The 24,022-nt window shown below is 56.5% G+C and overlaps 1 protein-coding gene across 5 annotated transcripts in view; it reads right to left on the bottom strand.

Moving 5' to 3' along the window:
* DPP6 (dipeptidyl peptidase like 6) overlaps window positions 1-24,022 on the bottom strand; it is an 898,846-nt gene that overhangs the window by 9,816 nt on the left and 865,008 nt on the right. For all 5 annotated transcript variants that reach the window (XM_078059778.1, XM_078059780.1, XM_078059777.1 and 2 more), the window contains exons 18-21: window positions 13,860-13,958; window positions 10,801-10,870; window positions 8,302-8,496; window positions 988-1,042 (exon numbers count right to left, since the gene is read on the bottom strand). In XM_078059778.1, the coding sequence (XP_077915904.1) occupies window positions 988-1,042; window positions 8,302-8,496; window positions 10,801-10,870; window positions 13,860-13,958 (419 nt within the window). The remainder of the gene's footprint in view (window positions 1-987; window positions 1,043-8,301; window positions 8,497-10,800; window positions 10,871-13,859; window positions 13,959-24,022) is intronic.

Genomic DNA, 24,022 nt, shown 5'->3' with positions numbered 1-24,022 from the left:
TGATAAACACTGACACCCAAAGTTACACTTACGAATGATCACATTGGCTCTGAGCCCCTCACAGGCAGCGAGTGGGTTTCCACCACCATGGACTGGAGCCTCTAGGATTCTGCGCCCACTCTCTGGTCTGTCCCTCAGCCTCGGAAAGAAGCCCTCCCCTCCACCGCCTCAAGTCGGGAGGTGCCAAGGGGACTGTGGGAGGGCTCCAGGAGGCTTTCTGGGATCACTACGTCTCAAATGTACACTGCCCTCCGAGAACACTGCGCGTGGAGGTTCCAGAGGCGATGACGTAAGAGATAGTCTTAGGATTACCTGTTCAAGCCTCCACCTGCCGTGAGGTCCCTGCGAGGTGCCTCTGGACGGCCTGTGCTCTGACCGTTCTCTTGGGAGGGAGACGGATCTGTGTCCATCCATCTGTGCCTCACTCCCTTGAGATCAAGAGGCCATGGATCCAGGCTGTCTAAGAATGGGGGTGGGGGGTAGGTGGCCCCACGGACCTGACCCACAGCCCTGGGCCTCCACCACATGAGCTACAGCCCATGGACATGGGGACGCCTTTGGAGAGGGAACAGCCTCCTCCCCTCCTTCCATGTCGGCAAACCTGGTAAATTGACGTGGCCACTGCACGTGGAGATACACAGGAATCCAGACCCCTGCCCACCTTGTTTCCTGGGGTACCACGCCAGGCACTCTGACTTCCGTAAGAGAAGGAACTAGGGACCTAATAAAGTCTTCTCACAGGCTCTGGCTTCTCCGTCTTTCCTTCCACATAATGTAGGAAGAAACTTTGATACATGAGCTGGTCAAATGAGGGCCCCCCTCGCTGGAATCACTCGGCGTCCACCCTCTCGTTTTTAACAAAGTCATTGCTCTCACAGCGTCGGACCAGAGACATTCTGAACAAATCCGGTCGGGGCTGGGGGGTGGGCCGGGCAGTGCCCTCGGACAGGGGCACGGCTGCTCCGACAGAGCTCGGCGCAAGCTCACCTTCCCAAACACGGCCACACGCGCCTGGTCAATGTACTGCTCCTTCAGCATCATCCTGCGAGGCCAGAGAAGAGAGGGGCGAGTGAGTGAACAGCACAGCTGCACTGTGGCCCAGAGCCGAGCTTTGGCCATTCCAAGCACGAAAACCTCCACTTGAAGGAAATGCTGGAATTCGAATGTCATTGTTTATTGCTTTTCTTTATTTAGTGCATGGGCAGTATGTCCATGTTGAAAGCCTCAAAGTGCCCTTGCAAGAACTGTCCGGTCTGTCAAACTTGCCGACTGAAAGCCAGGAATGCAAAGTAGCCGAGGCCGTCTGGAGACCAGGCACCGCGGGGTCCCTGTCCTCTGCTACAATCTGCCCCTCACTTGGACCGTGTGACCCCCAACCACCGCAGACTCTGGGAGGGTCCTCCGGGACCAGCCCGGAGAATAGACCCTGCTCTGTGCTAAGGGGCTTGGAGTCAGGCGCTGGGCACTCACACCTGCCAGTGTCCTTTGTCCCCAGCTCCTGGCTGGGGGCCCCTGCCTTGTGCTTCCTGCCTTGGACGCGAGCAGCTTGATGCCCCTCCTGGCGCTGCCCGGGTCCCGCCTTGCCCTTGCCAGCCTCTTACCGCTTGCCCCTAGCATCCCGTTTACCCACAACATGACAGGAATCTTTCTGGTTTCTGGACCCTAATTCAGCAGCGGGAGTCCTGCCACCTGCTGGCAGATGACCGGCTGCTTCCTGGGTCTCAGTGAGTTGCTTCCTTCCACGTGTACGTACACGCCCCCCGCCGCCCCCACCAGAGCCCCTCCCTGCACAGCCCTGTTCCTCCTGTTTCTGTCTACTTCTTGGTGATTATTCCCTTGCTTCTGTTTTCTGGGTTGTGCTCGCTGGCTGGAGCCACCCCATCACTGATAACTGCCCTTCTCAGCCGGAACAGAGCGTAACACTCTGGGTACCAAGCCCTCAGAGCCAGCTCTTTGAGGACCAGCCCTCCTCCCCAGGCTGGAGCAACACTGTCCCCAACTTTCCCAATGGAGGAAAGTCATGAAGGAACATCCGAAGTTGGGCCTAGAGACCACCAGCCCCACAGAAGCAGGAAAGAGAAGGTTGGAATCGACAGATTACGAGAATGTTTCAGCATTTGAACAGGACTACTAATAGGAGTGTGAGCAGGACTCGGGAACAAGTGGGAGATACTATGAATAGGTCCAGAGAAAGATTCTCAAGTGAAAGACAAGGCAACACTTCCAGAACTAAAAGATGCAGATGAAGGTGGGGCACGAAGTGGGCGACGTGCCCCGTAGTGAGCAGTGTCTATCATGGTCCTGCACCCCCAAATACTGATCTAACGAGACATGATGGGGGGGTGCAGAACTGCTAAATCCTCACCTGCCACCACATCACGAGATGGGAGCTCCTGCAGTAATGATAACTGTGTTTAGGAACACGGACGGTCGGGAGTGCTTGCCTCTGCCAAACAGGCCTGGGGGAGGGGGCAGGTAGGGCAAGGGAATCTGTTGTTGATTTAGACAGTGGTTATGGGTTAGCCTCCGAAAATTACGGTCAGATCCTAACCCCTAAAACCTCAGAGTGTGACCGTATTTGGAAATAAGGTCATCAGATGTAGGTAGTTAAGACGAGGTTAGGCTTAATGCTGTTAATCCCGTATGACTGGTGTCCCTAGAAGAGGAGAGACACAGAGACCCAGGAGGAGCGCCATGTTAAGAAGGAAGATTGCAGTCCCGTGTCTGCAAAGCCAAGGGACACAAGGGCTGTCGGCACCACCAGTACCTAGAAGAGGCGGGGACGGTACATCCCCGACAGGTTTCGGAGGGAGCGAGGCCCTGCCCGCGCCTCGCCTTTGCTGTGCTAGCTCTAGGAAACTCACGGAGCACTTCCATACATTTGCTTTTTAAAAACGTTGTGCAGGTGTCGTAGGATAACCTGGCTGACTTGGGATCACGTCTGCCAGGCTTGGGATATGGAGGGGTACTCACATGTACACACACACACTGTCCTGGGCTACGAACAGAGCTTCGTGGGCATGTCCACGTATCTGGAAGGAGTGCAGACCTTTCTCCAAGTTCCTCCACTTTCTCCTCGTGACCCAAATCCCTGATACGCAGAAGCGCTTTTGGGAACATCTGTTGAAATGGTCCGGCTCAGCCAGCTATTTTCACAACTGGTCCACCTGGTCCTACGAGGATTCTGCCCCGGGGCCAGACATCTGGATTACATTTGCTGGGATCCACGTAGCAGTCTGTGGGGACCACGGAGCGTGGAGTGAGCCATGTGCAGCGTTAAGGGCTCCATTCAAACCTGTAAAATACCTTGAATTTCCATTCTCAGCCCTCCTTCCAAGTCCGCAGGCAGCCTTGGGTCTTTGGCAACCCCTTCATCTAATTACCTAGTGATTCACTTCCTTATCTAAATGCCAGAAATCTTGATAATGACCCTCATTTACAAAGTACTCTGAATCTTCCAAGGGTGGTTATTTTTTCTAACATCAAATATTTTTGTTATCTTGTACCTGTATTTTCACCAACAAACCCTGCAATTCCCATGTGATGATTTTTCTTCTGGTGAACAGTGGAATCCCAAGATCAAGGAGAGCCCAATTTCATATGCAGGGAGCACTTTTTATTACTGGGGTGGTCTGAGGCCTCGCAAGAGCAGAAGCAGAATCCATCAGGTGTCTTTCTTTACGGAGCATGTCCTGAGTTCGTTTCCACGCTGGTCTGCAGAGGCCCCGGAGGGACGGGGCTCCAGCCCTCTAGAAGCACGGTCTACTGAGGGAGGCGGGCTGACACGGTGACACGGGGCAGCACTGATGATGTGGCATGATGGGATGCGTGCCCGCTGACTGGTGCGGTCCCTGTTGAAGCAGCCTTGGAGAAGCTGGGAGCTGGTCAGAGTGGGTGAGACAGGAGGTCAAGAGAACACCTCGCAGGTGGCGGCCCAGGGTCCTGGGTGAGCAGGGCTGTTTGTGGGGCTGCGTGGAACTTCAGGCGGGGGGACACAGTGTGAGTCTGCACACTGTGTGCCCTCCCGTCTCCCTTCAGACAACCTGCCCTGAGGGGGCTGATGACCCCCAGTGGGCACATCCTCTGACCCTCCACAGTGTCCATGCCGTCCAAGCGGTGCTGCCAGCCACTGAGCACGGCAGGGCCCTACAGCGAGGCCTCGGCTGCCTGGCACGGGGTCCTCCAGTGGCTCTCTCAGCAGTGGGCTCCCCGTCAGCCTGGCTGCCGTTAGGAGACCCCCTTCCCACCCGGTCCTCCATTCATGCCCTGGGATCAGGCTCCACTGCAGCCTGGTGGCACTCCTGCCCTGGCACCCTTCACAGACAGCCCCTGCCGAAATCTCCCGCTAAGTCCACCCAGGCACCTTTCTCGGGGACCCTAGCTTCCACAGGTGCCACGGCACCCTCAGAACGGAGGAAGCCCACAGCCAGAGGCTTGATTTGGCAAGAAAGAGGAGCCAACGAGGGTGGGGGAAGAAATACGGCCAGTGCCTCTGTCCCACTCTGTGCCATGGGGCTACACACCGCCGTGAGGGCCTGAGCTTTGCCCAGCTTGCCCCTCGGCCAGCTCCGGCTCCACGTTCATCCCCTTACCCAGTCTGGGGGACTCTGCCCCCAAAATGCCTCCCAGGCGCCCTCCACCTCCCCGCATGCTCCCACTCCTGGAGGCCGTGCTCCTGCCCAGTTGGTCGGGACTGTGCCCCTCTTCTGGCAGGTCCAGCCTGGACCCTCTCTGGACTGCAGCTTCCCCACCTATGGCCTGAGGCAGTCGTCCCACCTGCTGGACGGTTTCTGGTAGTCATGAGGCCACAGCCACATAGCCCCCGGGGCCAGGACCATTTTCCTCCATGTCCCCATCCTCTTCCTTCTTGGTCCTCGTGTGGGCTGCCTCCTCCTGCTTCCCCTCCAGTCACTGTCCACGGGGCTCCCCTGTGCTCAGTGGCTCCGAGGATGAGCAGTATGAACAGTGACAGTGGCTCCCACGTCCTTGGCTTCTGGTGGGTTCGGCCAGTGGGGAGTCCCGGCGGGAGGGAGGAGCTGTCGGGGCACTGGCCCTGGCTCCCTCCCTGCACAGCCCGTCAGGTGCTCCCTCTCCCTGGCCCAGGTCCTCTCCTGGGTCCGTGGTGGCTCCTGCTTTTGTGTGGCCAGCCCTAGGGCACGGCACCGTTCCCTGGTCTCCCTTACCCTGCCCACGCCTCTGCAGACGTGCACTTCTATTCATCTCACCTCAAACCACTCAGTTTGAGGGCCAGGACGCTGACCCACAGAATTTGCTACATCGCTACCAGAATTACAGTTCTGAAAAATAAAGTTCGCCTTGCCACCTCCTTGCTTAAAAACCTCTTGCAGAACTCTGCTGTTTACAGGGCACGTAGCAACTCCTTAGGATGCGTGGGTGGGGTCTCACAATCTAGCCCTGTCCTACCTCCCCATGCATCCTGTCCCCTCCACTGCCCACCCTACCTCCCCATGCCCCTGCCCCTCCACTGCTCACCCTACCTCCCCATGCAGCTGCCCTCTCCATGGGCCACTCACACTGTGGTCCTCTGGTGCTCAGTGTGCCCTGAACAGTGGTGACTTTGCATGACCTCGAGCCTTTGCTCACGGTATGTTCTCTGCTTGGAATGTGCATCTCCTGTTTTCTGCCTGACAGATCCCTATTTATGCTCTGAGGTGTTGCCCAAAAGCCACCTCCTCCCAGAAGCACTTCAGGCAGGGTTGTTTGCTTCTGTAGCTTATGCTCCAAGTGAGTGTGGCTCCACCCTCTGCCCAAACCATCGGTTCACATGGCTGTCCTCTTCCCTTACACGGTCGCTGGGCCTGGGAGGGGATTTGCTCCCATCAGCTGCTGACCCAGTGGGCTCCAGGACAAATGCACGAAGTGGAAGAAGACGGAAAAATCACAAAAGGTGCCAGGGAGTTTTAGGGCATTAGCAGGGTGGGCTAGCCTCATGGTTTCTTAAACTTCTGATAAAACAGGGCTATTTCTTTCTGAAATGAAAATACAGACCCAGACCCTAAATAAAGCTTGGTAGAGTTCTCTGTGGCTTGAAACATTTGGGCCTCAGCTTCCTGCATGTCTTAAGATGGCTGTAAGGTTTTCGAGGGTTTATGCATTCTTGTGTTTATAAGCCTCAGTGGCCTAACAGTTGACACTATTTACTGTCTTTCCGGAACAGGTTCTGCCTTGTTTTTTGAACAGATGGCCGGATCAATTCCTTATTTTTAGAAAACACCATGAGTGTGGAAAAGCCTTTTGCTCTCTTGTTCCCATGCTCGCAGGGGAGCGGCTAGACGCAGCCAAGCGCCTGCAGGAGTGCGGGCTGCGGGTGTGCCTGAAGGACACTGTGTCCTTCTGCCCGGGGCCTCTGGGGCGAGACGCTCTGTGCCCCATGCTCCACAGGCACAGTCAGACCGGGACGGGCGAGGAAGGGCACCGAGGGAGGAAGGCTTTGCTGCCATCTCGCAGGGCAAGTTGACGAAGTCCCACCCCCACGTCCAAGTACAGGCGGGACCCTTCTTTAGCGAACACTGCTGGCTGCTGACCTGGCTCCCACCTGGTCCTCCCCCTTCCCCACAGAACCCCACCTTTGCTCCCCTGTTCCCTGGTACAGGGGGGACCTCCTGGATCTCAGGGTGACAGCCCACACCTCTCTGGCCAGTCATGGGTTCTGGGTTTTGGACTGGTCAGGGGTATGTAAGGCGAGGGTTGGTGGGTGCTTGTGGGGAGGTTCCTCCCTTCCTTTCTGGAAGTTTCTGGAAGTGGCTCCCTCCTCAACCTGCCGGAGGTGAATGAAGAAGCATGGACTGAGGTGCTCCTGGCAGCCTTCCTGTGAGCAGGAGGAGAATCAGCTCTGGATGAGTCCATTAAGGCTGGCTGAGCAGAGCGATGGAGAGAGCCTGGCTTTTGGGTGGCACTGCTGGGTCTCTGGATCAATGAACCCTGAGGCCTCCCATCGCTCTGGACTTCCAGAGCCAACATAGTTCCTTATTTTAAAACATGTGTGACTTTGTCTATGTGTTAACTTCCAGGCAAAAGCATCCTAACAGATGTAGCTTCTCAGACCGTCAGTCCGCAGAAGCTTCCCCTCCGCTGTATTTTCTGTCTAACACTTACAGGGCCCTGGGCACATCGCCTTGTCTCTCCTCAACCAGCTCACAACGCCCTTGAGCAGAGAGGGCCATTCAGTCACTCACTCACCATTTCATCCACTTCAAATTATTTAACTAAGCACATACAGGTGCCACCGATCTTTTCAAAAACAAGGGAGAAACGTCCCAAGTCAGGAAAGGGCACTGTTTCAAACCTGCAAAGCAGCGAGCCATGGTAAGAGGAGGGATGGGACACCACGCTTCCTCGCAGCCCTTCAGGCAACAGGTATTTGTCATCTGCACGCTGTGTTCCACCTTCTCGACCTGCCCAGGGGCCAGCGTCCCGCACCCCTCTTCCCAGTGAAGATAACTGTCGTTACTAGAGTCCCCGTTCCGCGTGTTTCCCCAGCCTTTCCCGTCATTCCCCGGACACGAGTCTGCTGCTTCGGTTGAGCTGTTCCGCAGCAGCTCTGAGCGGCTGAGGCATGTCTGCGCCGCAGTCCACCGCGCCGGCGGACCGTGAAGACTCGCCCTCCCCGCTGAGCGCGAAGGCCAGCTCAGCCTGGAACAGGCTCTTGATGTCTTTTTTTCCAGGGCGACAATAAAACTCCAATAATTTTGAGCACCTGTCCCTTGGTGCGCAGCTCTTTCTGTTGTCCGTGGGTCTCTGACTCCGCGACAAATATGTGAAACAATCCTGAGACAAAAATGGGCCACTCTTTGGGGCAGAGCAGGGTTTTCTGGCTGACCCCCTGGATGTCAGGGACCCTTTCCTCAGAAACGTGGTGTCCCGTCACATGGCTCTGTCCCACTCATATTGTCCCCCCGCCCCATGTCCTGTCTCCCCTCCCTCCCCGCTCTCCCTTGTGACGAGTGGGCAAGACGTGTGTGTGTGTGTGTGTGTGTGTGTGTGTGTGTGTGTGGACGCGGGCCCAGGTCTGTGACCACAGCCCTGGGGAGCCAAGCAGCCCATGAGTTGGCGCCTTGTTTTTATCAACTAAACAGACAAGTTACCTGGCTCTGCGAAAACTAGCCTAAGAGTCTTCGGGAGAATGTTACTAGAAGCTTCCCTCGAAGCCCGCGCGGAACTGGCCACGGACTTTTGTCAGCGTGAGCAGACGGCACGTGAAGCGCGCGCACCGACAGGAAAGCCGCCCGGCGGGTCCCCTCCCCGCCGCTCCCGCCGCTGCCCCGGGGCGGGGGTCCTCACCGCACAGCCTCCATCTGGTCCTTCTCCTCCAGGGAGCCCAGCCTCCGCCCCACTTCGTGCAGGAGCTTGGTTCCTTGGAAGCCACTGCCGCGGCCGTCGCACTTCACCACCACGGCTCCGTGGCTGCTCACCAGCACCGTCTCCCAGGTCACCTCGAACTTCTCGGCCACGCTCTGGCTCCCTGGGGTGCCATCCCTGCAAAAGAGCCCCTGGCCTCGGCACGCTGCGCTGCATGCGGCCGGTCTGACCGACGCCGGGTCCCGACGACGCCCAGGCTGCCGGCCGAGCCTCGCCCAGGCGCAGCACTCAGGCCGTGGAACCGGGCCGTCCGAGACGCAGACGGGCTGGGTGAGGCTCCCAAAGCCCCTCTCCCTCTGGCGGGGCCAGGGTGAGCAGGGGAGGCCAGCCTCTCTCCAGCAACAGCAACAGACGGCCAGGCCCCATTCCGAGAGCCAGCCAGCTGAAGATGCACGGGTCCTTCCTCCAAGGAGGTGACAGTTACCACTGCCACCGCCATCTTGGCTTTCTGCCAGGGACCGAGGGCATGTGGGCAAGGAGTGTGTGTGTACGTGAGATGTGTGTGAGGTGGGTGTGTGAGGAGTGTGTATGCAGGGGTGTGAGGGGTGTTTGTGTGAGGCGTGGGAGGCATGCGTGTGTAAGAGAAGTGTGTGAGAAGTGCGTATGCAGGGGTGTGTGTGAGGTATGTGTAAGCAGTGTGTGTGTGAGGGGTGTGTGTGAGGGGTATGTAAGGTGTGTGTGTGAGGGGTGTTGAGGGGTGTTGAGGGGTGTGTGAGAGAGGCATGTGAGTGATGGGTATGTGAAGTGTGTGTGGAGGGGGTGTGTGGAGGGGTGTCTGTGAGGGTGTGTGAGGGGTGTGTGTGAAGGATGTGTGTGTCGGGTGTGTGAGTGATGGGTATGTGAAGTGTGTGTCAGGAGTATGTGTGTGTAGGTGTATGTGAGGTGTGTGTGAGGAGTGTATGTGTGTGTGAGGTGTGGGTGAGGGATGTATTTGTGAGGGGTGTGTGTGAGGGGTATGTGAGGTATGTGTGCAAGGGGTGTGTGTGCAAGGGGTGTCTTGTGTGAGGGGTGTGTGAGGTATGTGAGGGAGTGTGTATGAGTGTGAGGGTGTGTGAGGGGTGTGTATGAGTGTGTGAGGGGTGTGTGTGAGGGTGTGTATGAGTGTGTGAGGATGTGTGTGAGGGGAGTGTGAGAGTGTGTGAGGGGGTGTGTATGAGTGTGTGAGGGTGTATGTGAGGGGGGTGTGTGTGAGGGAGTGTGTATGAGTGTGTGAGGAGAGTGTGAGGGGGTGTGTATGAGTGTGAGGGTGTATGTGAGGGGTGTGTGTGAGGGGGTGTGTATGAGTGAGGGTGTGTGTGACGGGTGTGTATGAGTGTGTGAGGGTGTGTGTGAGGGGTGTGTATGAGTGTGTGAGGGTGTGAGGGGTGTGTGAGAGGGGGTGTGTATGAGTGTGTGAGGGTGTGTGTGAGGGGTGTGTATGAGTGAGGGTGTATGTGAGGGGGTGTGTATGAGTGTGAGGGTGTGTGTGAGGGGTGTGTATGAGTGTGTGAGGGTGCGTGTGAGGGGTGTGTATGAGTGTGTGAGGGTGCGTGTGAGGGGTGTGTATGAGTGTGTGAGGGTGCGTGTGAGGGGTGTGTATGAGTGTGTGAGGGTGTGTGTGAGGGGTGTGTATGTGTGTGTGAGGCACGTGTATGGTTGTTGGCAAAGTGCTAAGCCTGTCCAGATAGCCAGGAAAGTGGGTTAATTGCCAACGGAATCCGCTGCTGGGACCTAAGCCGGGGCAGCTCTGTAAGGAAGCCCTTCCACGGCTGGGGACTCAGCGCCCAGGACGGGAGCCAGGCGACAGGAGCAGGGCTGATCAGGTCATCCGATACTGACTCAGGCGGGTGGTTTCACTGGCGTCCCTAAAACAACTCGGCACAGGCCGCTGCTCTCTCCGGACCTCTTCCAAGTAAACATGAGGGGTGGCTCCCTGAGAGGCAGTGAGAGCTCAGAATTTTCCTCATGTTCCACGGCCTTGAAAGAACACACGTGGAGGTGAAGGGAATATGTGTTAAATCTCTGGGCGGTGTCTACCTTTAAAAACACTTCCGTGTGCCCGGTGTGCCCGCGTTAACCCTCCACGCCGGCCTCCGCCTCTTGAGGGACCTGTGCTCTGGGGGGGCCGCCTGCCTTCCCAGATCAGCTCTCCTGTCCGCCGCCGAGCCTGTTCACCAGCCACGGCAGCGCCACCCACCCAGCGGGACCTGCCTCGGGTCTCGAGGCTCAAGTAGACCGGGGCGGCGAATGGCCATTCCTTCCCCGGCAGCCGCACCGACTGTTCGGAGCAGAGCCTGCCACCTGCTGGCAGCCTAACCTGTCTTCGGTTCTAGTTTGCAACCTCCTTTCTCACGCTTGTCTTTTTCTTGAGTTCAGTGCTTTCCACGGTGTCACCGAGTCCCCAGGCAAGCACCCGAGAAAGAAAGCGGCGACAATACTCACACCACCAGGAGCAGGGGGTAGTGGGCCGTGTCGGTGAAGGTTGCCGGCTTGAGGATCTGAACGGGCAAGTCTAGGCAGAAGCAGACACAGGGCGGCACGTTAGGGGGCAACCTGGACCAGGAAGGCCACGGAGTCCCAGCGGTCCGGAGCGCTCCTGGGGGCACGGGAGACGGACACTCCGGAGGGGGCTCCGTGGGTCCCCCCACACCCCCGGGGCTGGCCCTGATTTTTGTCTTAGTGACTCTGGCCAGCTGTGTGACCTTAGGGAAATCACCCAACCATCTCAAGGCTGAGTTTCTCCATCCGAAGCTTAAATTCAATCTTGCAAACAGTGTGTTGAAAACCAGAGAAGCCTGGAAGGCCATAAACACTTGTTAACAGCCGAATTCCAGGCTGGGAGAAACGAGACCCCAAGGGGGGCATGTGTCTCTGCCAACAGCGCTGCTGCAACACACAGTTAGGTGGGGACAGACCGCGGGGAGCCGCGGGGATGGGATGAGACCGGGCGCGGCGGCAGCCCAGAGGGAGAGGCTGAGAGCCGGGAGCCTCGGGCACAGCCGGGGGCTCTGCCGGCCTCGGGTGTGCAGGCTGGTGCCGGCCAATGGGACAGCGGGAGGGGCGGGGGCTGGGCACCAGCTCCTTCTGATCTCGTCCTGGGCAGCAGGGACCCGGTGTGGGAGGCAGGGGGCTCCCATACCAGCTTCTTCTGTCCCCCTCCCCCCAAACAAACCTTCCTGCCCAAGTTAGAAATTGTTTATTGACGGTAACTACAACCCAGATTAGCAATTAAATTGGGATTAGTAGCTTTTTCAGTACAATTACTACAGATACATCCCAGGCTGGGGTGGTTGGCTCAGTAGCCAGCTCTGACCAGGCTCTCATTACTGATTCTGGTTGAATGTTAATGGCTTGCAAATTGGATCAATGGCCCAGGGACTGGCAGAAAGGAAGGCGTCAGACTTTATCATTGCAATATCCATAAAACATGGTCTGGGCTGCTCTGTGCTGCTGCTAAGCCCACGGGCAGATCTCGGCCACGACTGGCTGCATACAGGGCCGGGAGCCCTTCCCGAAGACGGATTGCTTCCTGAAGGAAAGCCTGAGCCTCTGGGGACATTAAATGAAAAAAGCAAAACATAACAAGACAGGTGGGTAGGCACACATCTTGCAGATTTTTTGTGGCCCCAAAGGGGTGACATTCGGCTGCTAGTCCTCACACACACCTGCTTTCCTAGCACCTGCATTCCCACCCACCCACCAAGGAAACCTCACACGGGAGGAAACCTCATGCGGCAAGGGTGGGAGAGTTATTATTTGTTTCTAAAGGTCTTTGCACTTTTGGAGGAGGGGATGGTGTTAGGATTTGGGAAACTATTGTGACAGAGTGTGGACTGGCTTGAAGGAGGAGGGCACTGGGCCCAGGAGATGAGAAAGAATCTTGTAAAGAATATGATCTGGCCTCATTGGCTGTGGTGGGAAGCAACGGACGTGGGAAAATGTGAGGGAGCTTTCCGGAAAACATGCTGCCAGGAATGGGGGTGGGTAGGAAGTTGAAGTCTGACCACGGAGGGCCACCAGCCTGATGCACACCTGTGACCTGTGCAAGGGCCCTATGCTGGGCGGTCGTAATGAGCCATGAACGAAGAGCCCCAAGTGTTCATGTTGCACTGGGCCCTGCAAATTTCGGAACCTGTCTTGAGGTCTGTAGCTAGAGCTGGAAGGTAGAGGGGGTCGGGAAAATGTGTGGAAATTGCTTGCTTGTTTATTCAGCCGTCCTACCATCCTTCTATCCTTCCCTCCTTCCATCCATCATCTGTCCACTATCAATTTAAAATCATTTTGCTTTCTTGCCTTTTGGTTCTTCCTTAAAGAAGAAAATGGCACAAATATGCAGTTCCTTTAAGGGTTCTCATGAATTTGAGTCTGTTCTGAGTAACTGGACGCCAGGGTCTGTGTGGAGGACTGTACCTAGTCCATCAGGCTATCTGTGTGGGCCGGCCAGATTTTCCTCTGACCTAGTTCTCTGACCTGCTCTCTATATGGGGGTACCCCGAACTGCCCAGCGTGGCTCTCTTCATGGAGCAACAGGGATGGGGGTGGGATTTAAGACAAACAAGTGGTGACTCGGGTGAATCCATCAGGAGCTGTCGTCACCCTCCAGTAAGAGTTAGCTCAAGAGGGGAAACCTATTTGACAACCTCAGAGGTGACAGGGGGAAGGACCTGAAGGTTGGAGCCTGCATTATTTAAGAGAAGGGTGCCATCCCCCAAAGTACGGAAGTCTGGACGGGTAACAGAGCTCTGGGGGAAAGACAGTGAGACGTATTTGGGGCTTTTGCACATGGAGTTTCCAAGGGTAAACATCTGGCGGGCCGTGAGGACACCAGGTGGGCTGGGTTGACTGGGGAGCTATCTGCAGAGGGGGGGGCTGAGGCTAGGAGGACTCTGCTTCCCTCCTGGAGGTGGGAGTCCACTTGTAGCCCTGGGATCCAGCACAGCATCAGCGCTCATGAAAGCTCACTGGACGAGAGAATGGACAGCTCAAGACAAAGAGGGGCACAAGGACAGGCAGAGTGCTGGGTGCGTCTCAGGTCACGTCAGCACGCAATCCTTCACTGTATTCTCTCTCTAGTTTCAAGGATGCCTCCTCAGCCCATAATCAGCACCGAGAGCTTAGACGATGAAGGAGGAAAATATCAGATGGAACAGAACAGAAATTTCCAGAGGTGGGATGTTTCCTCTGGATGCTGTCATGACATGTTCCCCCCAAAGGAGAGAATTTTGGTCTGGGACCTTATTTAACTGCCAGCCTCTTGAGGAGAGGAATCCATGCTCCACCTTTTTTTTGGTCTATTGCCAGAAGAGTATCTTGGTTCTGAGCACAACAGGCTCAGTGCAGGATGCTTTCCGCCATGAGCCCCGCCCGAATCTCCCCCTCGCAGGCTGGATGCATTTCCAGCCATGAGGCTGGGGAGTGGGGTGCTGGTGGGGAGCCTCGGGGCACAGCAATCCCTGCTGGCGGCCGCGCTGTCTGTTCCAGGGGGACAATGCAGCACTTACCGTAATCGTCAACCTCGATCTTCCTGTATTCTACTTTAGGCATCTGTCGGTCATGTACGGCCTTCTGCACGTGCTCGTTTGTTTCTAGATCAAACATTTCTAAGAGAGAGAAAGAAAAATGACACATTCAGCCTCAGCGATCACTTACTGAAGCCGCTGGCTTTCATGTGGGTCAGACTGCTAATTCCTACGTCAGGCCCAGAGGTGATGATTGTTATTTCTTTTGCACAGACCAGGAAACTGAGACACGGTGGAATGCCCCGTCTCAAGTCAGGAGCTTGGGCAATGGAGGGTTCTTTCCATTGTATTAGGTAACTCCTCTACCCATAGGTTGTCCTTCCCCATGGCATTTCTCACCCACACGTATAGGCCTGGGTATTTTTTTTTTTTAAAGATTTTATTTATTTATTTGAGAGAGAGAGAGCACAAGCAGGGGGAGGGGCAGAGGGGGAGGGAGAAGGAAAAGCAGGCTCCCCGCTGAGAATGGAGCCTGACGTGGTGCTTGATCCTAGGAACCCAGGATCATGACCTGAGCCGAAGGCAGACAGTTAACTGACTGAGCCACCCAGGTGTCCCGGTCCGGGTTTGTTTTATCCACAAACTGCTGGTTTCAGAAAACCAACATGACCTATCTGTTAGGACAGATGATTTTCCAAATATAGTGGCCACAATAACCAAAGAAGAAAAGGAGAGTAGAGCCTAGAGTGCGCTCTTTATTAAAATTTTACAGGAAAAATGGATTCGGATCTTTTACCCTACTCATAATGTGATCTGGCTTAGGACACCTTAATTAGGATGATCATACTAGCTGGCCCTAAAGCCACGTGGGCCACAGGATACAGCGCAGTGGGACTGGCCCTTTTCCCTCCAAAAGGCGGGTCAATCTTGCACTGGCCCCTCACTTGCACATGCGCCCAGTGGGTGTTTCCCCAGGTGCACGGATGCCCCTCATCAGCCCACTTCACTGATTTCCTGTGGCAAAGGCTGTTCCTCCGCCTTCACCATCTGCTCTATAATAAAAACCACCCGACTTCCTTCTTCCTTTCTCACTTTGAGCCCACACGTGGGGACACCTTGTGGCCCATTACAAAAGGAAATTTTGTCTTCAAGGAGTTCCACTTTTCGCTCCTCAAATAGCTTTGAAACATTCATGAATATTTCACCCAGTAAACTCACACTGCAAGCAGAGCTACAAGGAACGGGGAACCATCCCCATAACAACTCCCTTTAAGAAAACAGACCCCAATTGACTCCACAACAGCACCTGGAGGCCAAATATGGCCCAGAACCAGGAGTCTCCGGCACTGAGTGGTTTTATCTGTGGAGGGCACGCGGCCACCAGTGGTGCTCAGGGATCCGAGGGACTGTCTACGAGCAGGGCTGGCAAACTCCCACGGCCGCCCATGGACAGGGACAGTTCCAGAACTGTGATGAGCAAACAGACAAAACCAAAAATGTTTTACAAGTTGCTGGACACATTTGAAAATTGAGCTTTGATGAAAAGGTCGGGGGGGGGGGGCATGGTAACGCTCATTTTCAATAGGGAGAGTTAAAAACAAAAAAACCTTAAGCTGGACCAACACCATGGAAGATTCTGACCACCATGTGGCAGGCAAGAAATGGTGTCCTTTGTAGACAGTGGGACAGGACACTGCATCTGCAAGGGATGCACACAGAGGTCCAGGTAGATGACCTCAACTCTGAGACCCGGAGATGTGGCCGAGAGATGGCACACTCTACCTCGTGGTCACGCACACAAGTTGGGGCAGGGGCACTGCCCCAGGGTGGCAGGTGTGCCCCATGGGCTGTCCCACACCCCCACCTGGACTCCTCAGAGAGCCCACACAGCACTCATTTTTGCTGAGTCTAAATATCCTCATCCCAGGCTGCCCAGGTGGCTGTCGGTTGAGCATCCAACTCTTGACTTTGGCTCAGGTCATGATCTCATGGTCATGAGATTGATCCCCACATCCAGCTCTGTGCTAGGTGTGGAGTCTGCTTAAGATTCTCTCTCTCCCTCTCCCTGAGCCTCCCACCCTGCTCTCTCTTTCTCTAAAATAATAAATAAATCTTAAAAAAAAAATAAGTGTACTCAGCCCTTTAACAGTGTTGTGGGCATGCGCGGTCAGGAGTTGGTTTGTGAGATAGGAATTATTTCTTATTTGTGTTCTTGTCACAATGGTATGGCAGGAAGTCTAGAAGGCAGCTCTGCAGAATAAGGAGGAAAATAGCATTTTTCTAATTCTTTACTGCCACAGGACCTTGACACTCACTGTTCCCCATGACTGGAACTTTCTTAGCTGGCGCCTTCTCCAACAGGCCAAACACCACATCTGCAAGTAGAAGCCCATCTGGGATACCCCTCTTAACACCTGTAAGAGTTGTGGTCATTTGCCTGCCTGCCTTTCCCTGCCCTCCAGCTCCAGGCATCAGCACTCGGTCCCATCCCAGAGACAAACCGTATGAGTTTCCAGTCACCTGAGTACAGTGGAAATCCCATCCATACTCCAGAAATGACGCATCTACACTGGAGCTGAGCCTGGGTTTCCACCCCAGTCTTTCTCCCAGTTCCCACATGGCCCCTTTTCCATAGCCCCAAGATGGTCTCCACTGCACAGGAAGCTGGGAGGGACTGGGGGTCCTCCCGGGTGCTTCAGAAGCCTGGGGGCTCTCAGGGGTTCCCAGTGTTTCAGGCCTCGAGTAGTAAGAGTGATGCAATCAAAGCCTCCCAATCACTGCTCCCCACATAAAACCATTCACAACAGGACCAAACCACACTTCCATTACACTGATTGGGAAGCTTACAGTACTTGAAGGACTCGTGACAAATGCAAGTTAATACTGAGTTAATGCCCAGATCAGGATGCAATTCACGGACTCTGCCCAGACGTGTGCTCACTGTGGGACCCAGAGCTCAGATCTTCTGGGGTCATCAGGGAGCCCGCCATCCTCCCCTCCCTGTGTGCCCACGCAGTGAGCCCAGGTGGAGACCGGTAAGGGACCAGGCAGTGTGCACATGTGGGTCATGCTGGATGAGGGGAATTAGCAGGCACTAAGGGGAACAAAGGTCTCCCATTGCTACCAAAACGCAGCACCACGCTCCTGGGGTGCAGGCGACAGTCTACCCTGGGGAAGTCTGCTGGTGGCAAGGCCAGCCTGGACCACCAGCTTTCAGAATGAAAGAGAGCCAACAGAGCCTCTCACAGGTTATTACCCTACGCTCCTCTCTCCGTGGGTATGCGTTTGGATCTGGTACTTCTGACATCACTCAGCAATCTCTAACGCTGATCCTGAAGGAGAAATTTCCCACGTAGGTTGCAGTGTTGCTTTGCTGCCCACCGAGTTCAGCTTGCCTGGAGTCACTGAGAACACACGCTCGCCCCCCCGGAACAGCCCTCCCACTCCCGGACCCCGGAGCGCCGGCTTCGAGAGGGAACACACAATATCCTAACAGACCCTGCAGACCGCGTTTGAATAGCTCGCCTCTGTACCAAAATCCCACCCTTCACAGAGGCACCAAAGCAACAGACTATTAAATTTAGTTAAATATTAGATTTCCCATTTAATGATTGCCCACACAACTGGTTTTATCAGCAGAGAGCTGGCTGGCCCACAGGGGAGTTGAGTTAAGCCATTTTATTTGTTCCCATAATTGCATTCAAAGGAGGCAGGAGCTCAGCAGAGGAAGTAAGAGAAGATTGGCACTTTCCCGAAGGACTCTTCTTTTGACTTCATGGCCACGGGGACCTCCAGTCTGGAGCATATAAATGGCCACTCCTTAATTAAATGTGAGCCCGCTCTAATGTTTGGTGGAATTAGCTATTATCAGATCTGGACACAGTGAGACTGCAGGAAGCATTTGCTCGGGGGGCTGCCCCCCTGGCTGTGCCCCAGCGGGCCCCACTTGGTTTGCTGGAAGCCCCACTTGGCTGCACTCGGGGAAATGAGACCGGAATCTAACAGAAGCCGACAGGCCACTGACCTAAAGAGGACAAGAGTCGCCGGCCGCCCTTCTTAGGTTTTTCCGCGGGAAGCAGAGTGCAGGAGTGCATGTGCACAGAGATCACGTCCTGTTGTGTGGTCTCCTCGCCCCGCCTGCGCGTCCGCGCCTCTCATGGTCCAGGCCCCTCCTGGCACACTGCCCATTGCTTCCTCCTGGGCACCTGTCCCCGAGGTGTGGGACCCCCACCCGCCGCCCCAGGGCTGTGTGGGATGCCCCACCGCACCTGCAGAGCTCCTTCCTCTGAACACCGAACGTCTGGTTGTTAGAATCAGTGTCACACAGTTGGGCAGTCATTGTCCTTGTTGCTAGATCTACTTTTGTCTTCGGCAGGATTTTAAGAAACTTGAAGGCAGAGTCCCTGTAAGTAAATGGCCCTTTGGCCCCTCACAGCCACGGGCTTCTTGCCAGGCAGGTGAAGGGGTTTGATCAGGAGGGGCCGTGTGTCGACTGGGCTGATGTGGCCCTCTCCCCACAACTAACTACACTGTCATTAGTCTGGGCTGCGCGGTGGCGGGGTGGCGGCGAGCTTCGAGTGAGAGAGGCGGGATGCCAAGGCAGGTACCCTGCCAGCTGGAAGGTGCACGGCGCTTTGCTCTCTCTGGGAGCCACATGCACGCGCACGGTCTACCAGGATCTGCAGACTGGATCACTCCATCCCTCCACAGAGGCCGCCTGTGTGTGGAGCCCTGGGGATCCAGAAGACTTTCCAGATACACAAACAACTGAGGGTTTGATGGAACGGGTCACTCCATGCTTGGGGACGTCTCCTGGACTCTCTGACTACCGTCTCCCCTCTGACCCGCATGCACGGCCGATGGAAGAGGCGGGGGTCCATGGGCGGGGGCGGCTCCAGGCAGCAGGACCCTGTGAGCAAAGGCCCGGGCGCCAAGCAGCTCACGTCTCAAGAAAGGATTGCCTTGATGTCAACTGCTGTGAGTTGGTTTTGCACCTTTATAAAAGCCCATGTGAGGACGACGGAACCCTGTCCTCGAGTGTTGGTAAGAGAGCGGGCCCGGGCAGCCGGGGAGCTTGGGGCTCCCGAGTACGCAGTCAGGATTATGCTGTGGGGTGCCGCCTGCCTCCACCAGCCCATGCGCGTCCTCCCGCCGGCCGTGGAGCTGATGGTCAGGACGCCGTGGCCCCTGATGGTGCGTCCGCAGAGCTGAGCTGCACTTCCTCTCTTCCTTACGTTAACACCAGCCACGTATTAATCGTGGTTTTGTTGGTTTTTCTATCCCAGCACCTAAGTTGTTTGAATACCCAGGCACCAAATAAATGAGTATACTTTGGTCCCAGCCATAATTACGTTCTTAAGGAAAGAGCTTTTAAATAATTCAGAGTCACATCTGTGAACACCCCGCGGGCTCTGCTTGTAGATAAGCTTTTCCAAAGGGAAAGAAGTCAAATATCCCCAGGGTGGCTCTGGGGTCAGCGGGGAGGAGGAGAAAGGACAAAGAATTCTCAAACAGTGATTTCACATTTCAGAGCAGGGCTGGGGTGGCTGTGACGACCGGCCCTGACCCTGCAGGGGCCTCTCTCCAGTGTTCCCGCAGCTTCTGTCCCCTGGGCCTGGAGCTGCCAAGAGCGCAGGCCGCACACCAGCTGGCAGTCCAGGCTTCCCACAGCTTGCCCAAAAGCCTCCTTCCCGAGAGCCGGTGGGCCCTCCGTCCCCGCCGCACGCAAGTGGCCCGCACGTCCCGTCTCTGTCCACACGGCTAGTCAGCACGGCTGTCCTGACGCACGAGGTAGCTCTGCTCGCCCTGTGCAAACCAGCACGAGGTTCAAACACCGCTAGGGACTCGGTGCTGAGTCAGACTAAACTGGGGTTGATTTTGGGAACTGTGACCAGAGAATCTGCGGTTGTCAGCACGTTACTTAGACGATGATGACATTACAGCGGTCTCCAGCTCCTGCATGCCGGGGTCTGGGAGAGAGGCCCCCTGGTCAGGACTATGTACCTGGGGCCAGTGAGCCAGGGCTCTGGTCCTGCACGAGGCAATGCCGTCTGGGACGCTGCCGTAATGAGACACGAGCCAGATTCTGGATGCGAAGCCGCTGGGCAGGCTGGCCGCGCTATTAAGTGGCTGCTCCCTCATGTCCAAAGTGATGGAGGCCCAGCAGTGACGTCACCAGCAGGTGAAATGGCAGGGCTCAGTCCTTCCAGACCACAGCAGAAGCATCTTCTCTTCCTCTGAGCGGGGAAGGGGCATGGCATTCGCCCCGCGCTGGCTCGGGTGGCCGGGTGTGCGGGGTGAGAGGGCGTCGGGGGCAAGCGGTGGGGGCACGGCCGTCCGCCTCCCGGCTGTCTCAGGGCAGGCACATGATGGGGAACCCTGGATCTGCAGAAGCCCCTCGGGCCGTGCTGACAGCAAGGCCAATGGATGGTGGCCAGAGACAAAGGCCAGGCTGGAAACAGGTCCCACTGCTTTCTAGCTGTGTGTGTGTGGCCTCAGTTTTCTTAACTGGAAAATGGGGGTGATAGCAGACCGTGTCAGGGGGCGCTGAAGTGGGCCCACAGCAAGTGATTCATAAATGCTGGCCTGGTCACTGTGGATGTTACGGTTACTCTCTGGGCCCCTGGCCAGCTCAGATTTCCCGAAGAGAATCAGGTGCAGCGTCAAGCAGGACGAGCACGCACGGTGCGGGGCTTGGCAGCATCGCGGGGGCAGGACCGTGGGCAGGGGCTGCACCGGCAGATGAGAGGGGCCTGCTCCCCTTCGCCTTTGTGCTGCTCCTGGAAAGAAAGAGCACAGCTCAGCTGGAACGCACTGAGCAGGAAGGCGGTCTGCAAGGCGCTTTGGTGCCTCGCACACGTGGGCCTGCCGCTTTGATAACCGCCACTCCGGTCCCCCCGCACGGACTCCTCAGTGGAGAGGGACCCACCCCGTGTGACAGACAGACAAAAAGCTGAGGGCACGCTGTTCTGTGCCGACGACGCAGCTGGGGACGAGATGGGGTGCGAAGCTCGGTCAGACATCATGTCAAAAATTAAATACGCAGAAAAGAGCCCCCACACGCCTCCCGCCAACAGAACCAGAGGCTGGGACTCCAGGCGCGGGGTCTGCCGTGCGCCCCAACCTGCAGCTTCCAGTTCTCACTTTCCAGGAGGACCCACGCTGTCCGCGCTGTCCCCCTCCGGGATGGAGCAGCAGCTGGGGGCTGCCAGGGTTTGGGTCTCCTGCTCTGGATTCATTTGCAAGTCCATCATCTGCGTGGGCTCCGCACCACCGGCTTCCATCCATGTTCACTGACCGGCTGTGTGACCTGAAAAACCCAAACATTTTACCCAATCTTTAAAAAATCTGAGCTCACTAGAGGATTCACGGTTTCTCTGCCTTCCTTTCTTCTGTCTTTTCTCTCTTTTGAGAGAATTCAGATGATTTGCTCTTGAAGCGTCAGAATTCCAGAAGAAACAACGTGGTAGCCGTCGATATTTCCGCAGCCCGCTCTCAGTGTGGTCTTCTGTGCGGTATGGCCAGGCCGCCCTGCTCACGGGTCATCGGCGAGGAGCGAGGAGCTTCATCGTGCGCTGTTCGGCCGTACCCACGACTGCCATAGCCCTTGGGAGTGACGTGTCACATCAGACCACTGGGGCTGAGGGTCTGGCGTCTGCTGAGGACACGGGGGATGGAGATGACCGCAGCCATCCGAGATAGAGGCCCTGAGGGACGGCAGGCACCGTGCACCATCTCTACAGACCACTGTACCCCGGGCGTGAGGAAGACTCCTCCAGCGAGCACAGTGCTTGGACCGAGACCCGCACCTTCCAGCCTTGAAAATGAAGACGTTCCATCCGTTGTTGTCTAATATCCTTTTTCATTCCTAAATCTCGGATTCCCAGAACAAAACGGGTTTCCTTTCTTTTCTGCGATGAGCCCCGTATGCACAGCAACCTGACACCCAGTGAGTTACATAAACCACCACTCGGCCCTCGTCCTTCTCAACCCTCTAACCCGAGGTCGCTTGTTATCTAGGAATTCCTACAGCAGAGTTGGGAAAATGAGGACAATTCCCCCCCAAAAAATTGACAAAAATAACCCAAATCTCAAATCCCTACCAAATTTGAAAGACGGCAACCAATTTTCTCGGAGTCTCAGATGAAGGCTCAGGACTCCCTTCAGGTCTTGCAGGCCTTGACTCTGGGTCTGAATAACACCTAGAACTCCCATCACCGTTCCCACCGGGCACTAAGTACGGGCCTCCATGGCTTCTCCCGTATGTCTAAGTCTGTTAGGACCTTTCTGGCTTGTGTGCCCTCTGCAGACCCCGCAGATTCTGGGCTCGCGAGCATAGGCAGGGATGGGTCCCCAGCCTTTGCCCCCACAACCACCCATCTCTCCCCTTGCTCCCCTCTGCTGGGTCTGCACCGTGACACCTCTCCTCCTACATTCCTGCACCCCTAGGCTGGGGGCCGGTGCTCCCTGCCACAGTCAGAGAACCCTCCCCGGCGCGGTGGGGTCCACCCCCTCGTAGGGACCCCTCTGGTGCTGAGCACATCTTTCTGCAGGCTGGGGCCTCTGGAGAGCACCTCCATGGGCCAGAACAGGGAAGTATCTGACGAGCGCGCTCAGGCCGAGTGATCTATACAGAAGCGGCCGATGATTATGTACTCGGTCACCTCTCTCAGGGACCGGCAAAGCTAGCCAGTGCGTCCTAGACCCACAGTCCTTCCTCCCGTGACACTGACCACTAGCACCCGTCGGCCTGTCTCCCTCCTTCCGGGGCCTCTCTTGCATCTAGGGGGGTCCCCGTGAGGGAATTCTGGCTGGTGGAAATAACGCCTACCACTGCTAGACTCCAACAAATCCCACAAAATCTTTTCTTTCTTCCCGCCCGCACGGCCAGAAGCCGGGGTGATGGTGATGGGCCACAGTCTAGAAGGAACTTGCAACCCCAGTTTCCTCCTAGGAGAGCAACAAGGATCACACGACCTGGATTTCGTGGGAATGAATTACAAACCCTTGTCTTGCTGTGTTGTGTGTTGAACTGTGTCCCCCAAAGATGCTGATGTCCTCACCCCCAGTGCCGGTGAAGGTGACCGTATTTGGAATTAGGGTCTTTGTGGAAGAAACAAGTTGGGTTGAGGCCATGAGGGGCCCTAATCCAATATGACCGGTGTTCTTATAAGAAGGGGAGATTTGGATACAGGGATGCACACGGAGAGGCCGTGTGAAGAGGAACGGTGATGCTCCTACCAGCCAAGGAATGCTAGAAGTGGCCAGCAGCCACCAGAAGCTGGGGGACAGCCTCCCCCTCAGAGCCTCCGAACAGTCACCCTGCCGACACCCCGATCCTGAGCTTGCAGCCTCCGGAGCTGCAACAGAATGCATTTCTGGGGAGTGCTGTTCTGGGGGACGTGCACTCAGATCCTGGTGGTGGCGTCCCCAGCGGCTGTCCCCACTTGGCAATGGACCCCTGATTCTACCCGAGGGGCACGGAGCCAGGATGAAAGCTGCTTCCTGGCATTCTGTGCAGCCAGTGGGATGCGGGGCGAAGCCGGGACCAGCAAGAGGAACGCGCGAGTCAGAGGATGCGTTGCGGGTGCTCACAGGAAGCCGGTCACCGGGACCCCCTCGTACTTCACCTGAGCCCTGCCTTCCGGGCCCAGAGCGGCTGGAGGCTGGCAGTGAGGACATGCATGCGGGCCGGCAGGAGGGCATGCTGCAGCAGGCGGGGACGCACGCCGAGAGCCGCGTGGGCCACCACACTGTTGGGCCCTTCCGTGACACAGCCGGGTCCTAGCGACACACGAGGCTCTCCCACGTGAAGAGCCGCGGTGCAGGCCCGACGCCCTGACCCACAGGGATTCCACCACCCCGGGCACCGTGTCGGGGGCAGTGGGCGGCCGGGAGCCTCCCCGCCTCGCCTCCGGCCGCCATGCCTGAGTGTGGATCAGACCCTGGCCCACGCCTCTTCTGCTCTGGGGCGGTGGAGCCCACCAGCAGCTCAACCACGGAATCGTTCTGTGTCCAGCCTGGGGGCTGGCGTCCATATTCTGGAAACCGCGGAGCCACAGTGACAGCTAGAGATGCAGCGACGGGCCAGGTCGGGAGGAAACCTCCCCAGAGTGTGAATCCGGCTGCGGGAAAGCCGGGGTCCGACATGGTACCCGGGCTCGTGACGGACGCCACACATCACCGCGCGGCACAGATGCTGTCTG

This window comes from Halichoerus grypus, chromosome 12 (assembly GCF_964656455.1).
Source record: "Halichoerus grypus chromosome 12, mHalGry1.hap1.1, whole genome shotgun sequence".
NCBI classification, from domain to species: domain Eukaryota; kingdom Metazoa; phylum Chordata; class Mammalia; order Carnivora; family Phocidae; genus Halichoerus; species Halichoerus grypus.
This window is presented reverse-complemented; position numbering and strand designations above follow the sequence as displayed.